The following is an 11,233-nucleotide window of genomic DNA, read 5'->3' as shown; positions in this document are numbered from 1 at the left end:
TAAAATGTCCATTCAGAAAACAAAAAGAAAAACAGGTTTTAGGAAGTTGCAGTATCACTTCCTGAATGCCTGCAAACTTCCTTTCACCACCCCTCTGAAAAGCAATCCACAGTGGATTGCTTTTCAGGAGGTGGTACATGATACTATTGTGAAAGGAACCTGTGTCATTTGGGCTACTTCTTTGGGGTATTAATGGACTGCGTTTTTTTTATTTTTTTTGTTAAACCTTTATTGAAAAAAATTAATTGTACATTACAAGAAATTGAGCAAGCAGAAAGCAATATAAAAGAGTTCAAGTATCTGTAAGTAAAGTAAATATAAATATATAAAAGGTAATGTACAAATATATCAGTTCCAAGGTAAATGTATATATCAAAAAACATACAAAAGGGCACCTTCAGTGTCGTACATATGAATCGTATAGAAAAGGACCAACAATAACAGTTCACATAGCCAATATAGGTAGCTATAATAAAAAAAGGATTACTGTAGTAAATTCAATCTGAAGCTGGTAAACGATAGAGGAATTAAAGATCCCACTTTGCATCAAATTTTGCTTCAGTGCTATTTAAGGAATGAAAAATCTTCTCCATCAGCATATTAGCATCCATTCTACAAATCACCTGAGAAAAGCGGATATCAAAAGACTTCCAGTAGTTGGCGATGACCCAATGCATCACAGCACAGAGGGTAAGGATCAGTAGCTCCATTGGTTTAGAATGCTATGTGAAAACAATAAACAATTAGCCTTGCTCAAAGTAATTTGTTTCCCAACCAATTGAAAATGTTAAATACTTAAAGTGGTTGTAAACCTCAGTACACATTGCCATGGATGGCTTTGCATCGTGATGAGGCTATTTTCAAAAACATGAACAAAGCATATCCTTCTATGCTGTGCACTTGCCTCTATCCAAAGCACTGAGTGTGATTTCTCTCTGCCGCCTTTTCCTTTGATATGTGCATAAGTCACATCTGACAGGTTTTCCTGACACCAAGAAATAAAAAGGTGATGGGGAAGCAGATCTTCAACACACAGCCTGTGATTCTTGCTAGCTCTGCATGTTCTGTGTGTACTGTGAGTAGGGTGTGTTCCTTCCCACCACAGCTCCCCTCACTGAGCTCTGCGCTATGAGACTTCAGATTCCTGACCTCTGCTGCTTGAGCTGGAAAGAAAAATCCTTAGATGTGTGTTTTTAAAATGATCTACAGAAGATATGGCGGCAGATAAACAGGTACAACTTCTGTAGGAGGATTTGTTTCATCTGTGTATCGCCTCATGCTAGTCACTTCACTGAGTATATATGAGGATTTTCAACCACTTTAATGTCACTATAAATGGGAAACCAACCAACTTCTCATCAATGCACCCTGGCTTCACATCAGAAGCCTTTATGTCAGCGATCCCCCGATCATGGTGAAGCCCCCCTATCCTTTGGAGACTCACCACCACAGAGTCACCCCATTGCATCAGAGTCTTCCATCACCACGGAGTCCTCTCATCCATACAGCAAATTGGGTCTTGTGCTTGTGGTGCCCTGAGGGGCTCAAATGGCACCCTGGCTGAGAAACACTGGGTTAGGGAAACTGATCTCTCTCTGCTGCAGTTTCACTTTCACCTTTGTGCCCGCTCCCTGCAACTGGACAGAAAAATGAGAGCAAGAAGGTGATACCAAGTCAACCTTCTTCCCATACTGCATCCTGATGCCATCTCTTCCCCAGGTAAGTGACACACATGCACCTGGCCATCCACATGATGTTAAAGAACACGTGATACATCAGAGCGGCCACCTTCTTCCACTGCTCTGTGGTCCAGTTCTGAAGCTCATATGCCCATTGTAGGCACTTTTGGCTGTGGACACGGGTCAGCATGGGCACCCTGACCGTTCTACGGTTATGCAGCCCCACACACACCAAACTGCGATGCACTGTGTTCTGACACCTTTCCCTCTGAACCAGAATTTACTTTTTCAGCAATTTGAGCTGCAGTAAGCCTTCTATTGGATTGGACCAATCGGGCCAGCCTTTGCTCCCTAAGTGCATCAATGAGCTTTCCCCTATGACCCTAATGCTGTTTTTCCAGTTTTCCTTCCTTGAACCACTTTTGGTAGGTCCTGACCACTGCAAACCAGGAACATCTCAAAAGAGCTGCAGTTCTGGAGATGCTCTGACCCAGTTGTCCAGCCATTATAATTGGTCCTTGTTAAAGTCATGCAAATCCTTATGCTTGCCCATTTTTTCTGCTTTCAAAATATCAACTCCATCAACAACATGTTCACGTGCAGCTAATATATCCCACCCACTTCCAGATGCCAGTGTAATGAGATCCTCAGTCAAGGCACCCTTTAAAATGATGGACAGTCCCAAGGCACCCTTTAAAATGGACTGTCTTCAGGCACCCCATTCTAAAATGGAGTGCCTCTAGACTGCCCATGATTTTAAAAGGACACCCCATTCCAAAATGTGAAAAATTATTCTAATAGTTTTATATAATACAGCTACATCCACACATGTAGGACACCCAACATTAGAGGTGATTTATTCTTCCAAAGCAAATACACTTTTACACACTGGTACTGACTAGTATTCCAGTGTTTCTCTTCTCCCTCAGTTTTTCTCCATCACTGAGATAATGTGACCCCAGCACTGATGGAGAGGGGCAGGGGAGGGTCAAACTAGGATGCTGTGCAGTCAGCTGACATCCTTATCAACTGATGATGTCATTGGTTGCCAGGATGCCGGCGGCTAGAAGGTCATAATGGTGCACAATGAAAACCTGTGGCTTTGTGTAACGAAAAGGCAGGCTTGTTCCACCCGCTGGCTTGTATACAAGTTTTGGACAATTTTTAGACATTTTGCCAAGACACATCTGAAGAAACCTCAAAGCACCCTGGTTGAGAAAGGCTGGTCCATGTTATTAAGTTTACCTGTCAGTGGTCATAATGTTATGGCTGAGCAGTGTATATTGTATATACTGTATGTAAAATTAAAAAAAAAATGACACCCAATGGAATATGTTGACTTTTTCAACAGATATGATTAGGCAAACATTAGATATTTTGTCCAACAGTGCTTACACATAAAGGTTATATACTCGAATAATATCAATAGGTGTAATGTCAGATTTACACTTTCTGGTTGTGGGGATGAAAAGCAGGCAGCTGAACAACATTTTTACTGCCCACCAACTGTCCCCTTTAAGTTTCAAAGGCAGCCAGACGGGGTGGCACACAAAGCTTTGCAGACATGGCAAATATCGTTCACATCCCATTCAACTGAACGCATGTGGCATGATGGTGTGGTATTTTTAAGGTTAGGATCTCTGACATGAAATTCCTGATAACTAACACGTGCAAAATCCCTTCAGTTGGAGGATGTTCGTGGGTTTCCTTGCATGAACTGCCCATCTGAAATCTCCCACATTTCAATGGGATTCAACTCAGGGCTTTGACTGGGCCAGTCCATAACTCTCCATTTGTTCTCTCTGAATCATTTCTTGGTAGATCTGATAATGTGATTTGGAACGTTATCGTTCTGAACGATCCATTTCTGGTTCACTTTCCAACTCTTAGGCAGACGGCCCAGCATTCTTATCAAGTACACTCTACCTTAGATTGTACGCCCCGTGAGGGTTAGGGACTCATGTGAATGTACAATATATACAGTTGTGTTCAAAATAATAGCAGTCAGACATCATTAACCTGATCAATCACTGTTTTTGGTAGAAATATTTCTACATGGCAAATAATTTACTGGGGTGCCTGTACTGGGGGTGCCTGTACTGGGAGTGTGGTGTTCCTGTACTGGGAGTGCCTGTACTGGGAATGTGGTGTTCCTGTACTGGGAGTGTTGGGTGCCTGTACTGGGTGTGTGGTGTTCCTGTACTGGGAGTGCCTGTACTGGGAGTGTTGGGTGCCTGTATTGGGAGTGTTGGGTGCTTGTACTGGGAGTGCGGGGTGCCTGTACTGGGAGTGCGGGGTGCCTGTACTGGGAGTGCCTGTACTGGGAATGTTGGATGCCTGTACTGGGAGTGCCGGGTGCCTGTACTGGGAGTGTTGGGTGCCTGTACTGGGAGTGTTGGGTGCCTGTACTGGGAGTGCCGAGTGCCTGTACTGGGAGTTCAGGGTGCCTGTACTGGGAGTGCGGGGTGCCTGTACTGGGAGTGTTGGGTGCCTGTACTGGGAGTGCGGGGTGCCTGTACTGGGAGTGCGGGGTGCCTGTACTGGGAGTGCCTGTACTGGGAATGTTGGATGCCTGTACTGGGAGTGCCGGGTGCCTGTACTGGGAGTGTTGGGTGCCTGTACTGGGAGTGTTGGGTGCCTGTACTGGGAGTGCCGAGTGCCTGTACTGGGAGTGCCGAGTGCCTGTACTGGGAGTGCCTGTACTGGGAGTGTTGGGTGCCTGTACTGGGAGTGCGGGGTGCCTGTACTGGGAGTGCCTGTACTGGGAATGTTGGATGCCTGTACTGGGAATGTTGGGTGCCTGTACTGGGAGTGTGGTGTGCCTGTACTGGGAGTGCCTGTACTGGGAGTGTTGGGTGCCTGTACTGGGAGTGCGGGGTGCCTGTACTGGGAGTGCGGGGTGCCTGTACTGGGAGTGCCTGTACTGGGAATGTTGGATGCCTGTACTGGGAGCCTGTACTGGGAGTGTTGGGTGCCTGTACTGGGAGTGCCGGGTGCCTGTACTGGGAGTGCCGGGTGCCTGTACTGGGAGTGCCTGTACTGGGAGTGTTGGGTGCCTGTACTGGGAGTGCGGGGTGCCTGTACTGGGAGTGCCTGTACTGGGAATGTTGGATGCCTGTACTGGGAGTGCCGGGTGCCTGTACTGGGAGTGTTGGGTGCCTGTACTGGGAGTGTGGTGTGCCTGTACTGGGAGTGTTGGGTGCCTGTACTGGGAGTGTGGTGTGCCTGTACTGGGAGTGTGGTGTGCCTGTACTGGGAGTGTTGGGTGCCTGTACTGGGAGTGCCGGGTGCCTGTACTGGGAGTACCGGGTGCCTGTACTGGGAGTGCCGGGTGCCTGTACTGGGAGTGCCTGTACTGGGAGTGTGGTGTGCCTGTACTGGGAGTGTTGGGTGCCTGTACTGGGAGTGCCGGGTGCCTGTACTGGGAGTGCCGGGTGCCTGTACTGGGAGTGTTGGGTGCCTGTACTGGGAGTGTGGTGTGCCTGTACTGGGAGTGTGGTGTGCCTGTACTGGGAGTGGTGGGTGCCTGTACTGGGAGTGTGGTATGCCTGTACTGGGAGTGCCTGTACTGGGAGTGTTGGGTGCCTGTACTGGGAGTGCCTGTACTGGGAGTGTTGGGTGCCTGTACTGGGAGTGCGGGGTGCCTGTACTGGGAGTGTGGTGTGCCTGTACTGGGAGTGTTGGGTGCCTGTACTGGGAGTGCCGGGTGCCTGTACTGGGAGTGTTGGGTGCCTGTACTGGGAGTGCCGGGTGCCTGTACTGGGAGTGCCTGTACTGGGAGTGCCTGTACTGGGAGTGTGGTGTGCCTGTACTGGGAGTGTTGGGTGCCTGTACTGGGAGTGTTGGGTGCCTGTACTGGGAGTGCCGGGTGCCTGTACTGGGAGTGTTGGGTGCCTGTACTGGGAGTGTGGGGTGCCTGTACTGGGAGTGTTGGGTGCCTGTACTGGGAGTGTGGTGTGCCTGTACTGGGAGTGTTGGGTGCCTGTACTGGGAGTGTTGGGTGCCTGTACTGGGAGTGCCGGGTGCCTGTACTGGGAGTGCCGGGTGCCTGTACTGGGAGTGTTGGGTGCCTGTACTGGGAGTGTGGGGTGCCTGTACTGGGAGTGTTGGGTGCCTGTACTGGGAGTGTGGTGTGCCTGTACTGGGAGTGTGGTGTGCCTGTACTGGGAGTGTTGGGTGCCTGTACTGGGAGTGTGGTGTGCCTGTACTGGGAGTGTTGGGTGCCTGTACTGGGAGTGTGGTGTGCCTGTACTGGGAGTGCCTGTACTGGGAGTGTTGGGTGCCTGTACTGGGAGTGCGGGGTGGTGTGTACTGGGAGTGTTGGGTGCCTGTACTGGGAGTGCGGGGTGGTGTGTACTGGGTGTACCGGTATTAGTTCCTGGTTCCTGTGGGGGCAGTGAGTATCCCGGCAGTAGTCGGTCTCTCCTCCTCCTCCTCTTCTCTCCGGAATCCTCCTCCCCTCCCTCACACACGGCCTAGTCGTACTCTGAGTCCTCCGATCCCCGGCCCCCGACCTCTCCCCCATCATAATGAACATTTTCAGGTTCCTGGGGGATCTCTCCCATCTCTGCGCCATCATCATCCTTCTCCTGAAGATCTGGAAGTCCCGCTCCTGTGCCGGTAAGCGCTCATTCCTCCCTGCAATGTCCGCCCGGTGTGAACTACAAGTCCCAGCATGCCGTGCGGTGCCGGGCCCAGACCTTCCACATCACTACTAGAGAGCCCCGATTTGTCACCTGACTGTGGGGGGTTGTCAGTATGATTTGTGGGGTTCATGTATAGGGCTTCTCGGGTGGTGTGGAAGTATGTGTGACACTATAGGTGTATAAATGTGTGGTCACCTGTACTGATATCACATTCTACACTTCTATGGGATCTGTTAAGGGTGGTGTACTTCTGCCCATCCACTTCTGAGATTTATACAGCTCCGCCACCCAGCACAGCCATCTCTCTTTTATGTTCTGTAATTCAATAACACAGGCAGGTCCATCTCCTGGCTGGTGATAGGTGAGCTCATCTCTCTGTCACTCTGCTCTCTCCTCCCATTGGCCTTTTCTGACCTGATTGGCTCCTTGTACTGCTTTTCCCTCCCCCGTCTGAGCTCTGCTGTACTGAGGCTGCAAGATGCTGATACCAGCATCCTCCTCCCTGTAGTCTTCTGGGACATGTGACAGGTCCCAGATGACTACATGACCATTCATGAAGTGCAGCGCTACTTGTACATGTGCAGTGGGGACCCGGCTGTGAAGCCGCAAGCTGTCACAGCCGGGTGCCCACACTGAAGATGTCAGCGCCCAGGCAGAGAAGACGGCCGGTAAAACCGGCTGCGGGGGACACACCACGGGACCGAGAGACAGGTAAGTGTGTGTTTTTTTAAAGTCAGCAGCTACAGTTTTTGTAGCTGCTGACTTTTGTTTTTTGACAGGTGAGTGGAACTCCACTTTACATCCAAGCTACACCCAATGAGTTAATGGTTTAAAAAAACAGTTCTATTCCCAGCATGCCTGGAATGCCAACTGTCACGTTTGCTTGTCCTGTCATCCCAACTGTGAAACCTGCTGGTGCCCTAACTGATCACTTGTGCAGCGCCATGGCAACTACAGATCAGACAGAGGCTGAGATGACTGAAAAGGACAGGAGGGTTTAGTTCCACTTTAACAGACCAAGCTGTCCAGCAAACGTGGCAGTTACAGATGTTGGGACAAACCATTTACCACTGTCAGGGGTGCTTACAATGGTCAGCTTCTATTTATTTCTATAACACCTTTATCCCAAAAGAAGAAAAAAACTGTTCTAGCAACAGATTAACCATTTCCCGTCCATCTGGCACATATATGCGGCCTCCTGCATGTGTACGTTGATGCCAAACAGCCACATATTGTACAGTATATGCATCTATAAACACTTTACTGTGCTGACAGCATGCTCCCAGTATAGTAACAAATGGGTACTATAAAACTCCTGATGCATACTTGTGACTCCCGAGGCATACTTTCTGATCATGTGACTTCCAATCACAGCGGTCACATGATCGGAATGCCCACCTTGTCCTCCGGGCATTTAAATCGTCTTTAAGGTCCAGGAGGCAGAAGTGGGAAGGGGTTAAAAAGTTTTAGCAGGAGTTTGTTCTTAATTTGCTGTTCAAGTCCATCTAAGTCATCAGTCAAACTGCTGATTTAACATTGCATGATTTGTGTGCAAATTCAGCGTGATTTTAGGTGAGATTTCTGAAGACTTTATGCTACTTGGGAAGATTTTCAATGATTTCTTCAATTTGCAGGGCAATTTGCATTATAATCGATGTATGTGAAATCGCAACAGAATTGCAGAAAAAGAAATGCAGGAACTACTTTAGAAATCGCGCTGCAGCAATTTGTACACGTTAAGACACTGACATTCACATTGATTGGATGTGATTTCAGGTGCGACTTCAATTCGCAGATCGCACCTGAAATAGCACCAGCGTAGAAATCTGTTCGAAAATCTAACACTGCCCTCCCCCCAGACTGGCCATGCTGCTGTCCAAGGGTGACTCCATTGCTCCTCCTTCTAGAATGGAGACACCCTGAGTAGTGAGCTCAGGCGTTTTCAAATCCTAGTCCAATCCCAACTGTACCATTCCTGCACAGAGTCATATGTATTCAAGGGGCATGTATACTTTCAGACTAAGATCTGAACACGTCTGAGCTCATGACTAACACCCCGGTCACATCGGGTGCTACTTGGCATGCGACTTACAAATCGTTTTCCAAGTCACACCCGATTGTCTGCAATTACAGCGGTCAAAACAATGCGGTTCTGACTTGGTCGGAGCCGCATCTTTTTCTAAAGTAGTACATGTACTACTTTTGGTGCGATGTCTTACAAATCGCACCTGAAATCAGCATGTCCCCCGACTTTGAAATTGCACGACTTCACTGAAAAACACACGATTTCAAAGTCGGGCTTGATGTGACCGGTGGTGTAAAGCCAGCCATAGATGGTTCAAGTCTCGGCTGGTTTAGCAGGAAAGATTCAAACCATCTATGGGCAGGCTGATTGAATGCAATTCGATTGTTGTACGACTTGGGTACAACCAGCATATCTGATTCTACATGCGGGTATTACCAGCGGCTATAGCCGCTAGCAATCATAATTGTGTTCTGTGGGCAGGGATGGCTCCCCCTTCCCCCGAGAACACTATAGCTCCGCAGGAGGGATTCATCCATCATCACTGTGTTGATGGAGGAATTTAGCGATTTTCTTTCCTGCAACCTGCAATCTATGGCCTGCCTAACCTTGAGACAGGAAGTGTTTTACTGGCTGGATGAAATGAAAGAGAAAGATCTGAAAAACAAAATGATTGCAACAAGCAAATTTAGGCCCCTTTCACGTGGGCGTCATCCGTTCAATCAGAAAAAAGGGATTCAGTTTACATCAGTTAACACCCATCTTCTGTTTAGTGCTCATCCATTTGCATCCGTTTTTTAAACAGGACAAAAATGCATTCTGGTTCCTTTTAAAATATTGGACCTAAACTGAAGTGGATGAAAAATAGATGTAAAAGCACAACGTCCATTTGCATTCATTTGCCCAGAGGAATTCATTGCTGTCTGGTTTTTATCCATCAACAGGCAGATGAAAAGCAGACACATGGAACGCCTGTGTGAAAGAGGCCTTAGGCTCCAATCACAGTAGTGCAACTTGTCATGCAACTTTGGACACATACATTTGTAGCTCATAGATTTGATCTATTCAATTTAAAAAAAATCTTCCTGCACTATTTTGATGTAACTTTCTTGCGGCTTGAGTGTCAGAGAGTGTAAAGTCATGAAATCGCACAACTTTGGAGTCGCACTAGTGTGAATGAAGCTGTAGGGCCCTTTCTCACAAGGAGGGCCACTCTGCCCACTGATCCCCTGCTGATTGGAGCAGAGTGGGCAGATGACAGGTCCATGTCCTTTCAGTTCATGCAGGTGTACCTGGACTCAAGTCCATTTACACTTGCCTGTCCAGCCATTACCCTAGGTTCACATCTGTGCGGGTGGTGCCGCTGCGGATCCGCATGAAAATCCGTGCACGCCGCCTGCACTGGAAAACGCAACCGTACTGGGAATCGAGGTTCCCGTGCTGGCTGCGTTTTCCAAAGAAGTGCAGGGACTTCTTCCCTGCGTGTCACGTGCACGAGAGTCTATGCAGATGAATGGGCTCTCCTGTCCGTGAAAAAACGCAGCCCGCATGGCCGAATATATGTGACCCGGGGGTAAAGGTGAATGGAGGATCTGATCAGGCCAGTCTGAAAAACTGACAGGTAGACCTGATCAGGCCTTTCATGTGAAAGGAGCTTTAGGCTACATTTATACTGGCGATTTAGGCCGGTGCAAATTGTAGTGGCAGGAATCGTTTGATTCCTGCTGCGTCTCTGAGCGGCTAGGTTCGGCCACCAGCACCATTCATTATAATGACAGGTTGCTGGCAGCTGCAGTTATTAGCGGCTCTCTGCACAGCGGTGATCGCTGCTGGACGCACTCTTCTGTGTGCCATCTTCTAAATACTTGTCTTTTTTTAAGAAGCCAGCCTAGGTTTGAACAAGAATACCATGGCATATCTGTGAGGTTAGGGCTTGCTTCTTTGAAGGGGGGGGGGGGTAGTAAAACTGAGGCTGAACTACCTATTTTTACTGCCCTGACCACAAGTAAATACTAGGCGTTTTATTGTTTGACACCATAAAAAATGTTGTGTCTGTGCTGCCCCCTCCGGTATATCAGAGCTGGGTCAGTGGAAAAGCCTTCCCTGGATCTCACCAGAAGGCCCATGATGTCACCCTCACCTTGGCACTGCAGCCAAAAGCTGAGGTATAAGATACATTTTTTTTTGTATTTTTTTTAAACTTTTTTCTAATGTATTTTTTTCTGTACTGTTCCTTCTGGGTCACATGACCAGAAGAAGAAGCCTCCCATACACTTCTCATTGGTCAGCACATCACATGACTGCTCTGACATATGAGCACTTGACGTTGTAAGCATTATGAGTGATGCTCACTCCGGGGCTGTGTATTGCAGTGTACAGACCGCTACATCGACAGCATTGGGTAGCACAGCCTCTGTGCCCATAGGGGTGGCCAGGATATTTGGAGTTGGTTCACCTTTTCATTTTTCCTTTAAAGCAACCCTGTCCTTTTCCAATGTTGGATATAAAATACAACCATATATGACCCTGTCTGCATCCAGGGTCGCTCTTCCATCCGTAACCACATGGATACCCCTCTGTAGTACAGGAATATACACCAATCAGCCATAACTTTATGACCAAACATCGTAGTTTATGTATCAGGCTGCGTAGCCACAAACCGGTCAGGGTGCACACAGCCAATACTGCCCACAATGGGCACGTGAGCATTAGAACTGGACCACGGAGAAATGAAAGAAGGTGGCCTGGTCTGATGAATGACATTTTTTATTTTACATCATGTGGATGGCCAGCTGCATGTTTTTCATTTACCTGAGGAAAAGATGGCGCCAGGATTTAGTATGGGAAGAACGCAAGCTGGCACAGGCAGTGTAATACTTTGGGCA

At 48.2% G+C, this 11,233-nt stretch overlaps 1 protein-coding gene across 1 annotated transcript in view; it reads left to right on the top strand.

Annotated features, from left to right (window-relative positions):
- Positions 1-6,109: 6,109 nt before the first annotated feature.
- Positions 6,110-11,233, top strand: part of KDELR1 (KDEL endoplasmic reticulum protein retention receptor 1) — a 49,062-nt gene continuing 43,938 nt past the window's right edge. Inside the window, exon 1 of the mRNA XM_089690984.1 lies at positions 6,110-6,299. Coding sequence (XP_089547110.1) covers positions 6,209-6,299 — 91 coding nt within the window. The 5' untranslated portion in view covers positions 6,110-6,208. The remainder of the gene's footprint in view (positions 6,300-11,233) is intronic.

The sequence above is a fragment of the Staurois parvus genome, unplaced genomic scaffold (genome assembly GCF_062004578.1).
Source record: "Staurois parvus isolate SC_StPar_1 unplaced genomic scaffold, SC_StPar_1.0 ptg000548l, whole genome shotgun sequence".
NCBI lineage: Eukaryota > Metazoa > Chordata > Amphibia > Anura > Ranidae > Staurois > Staurois parvus.
The sequence above is the reverse complement of the archived record's forward strand: the minus strand, read 5'-3'. Positions and strand labels throughout refer to the sequence as shown.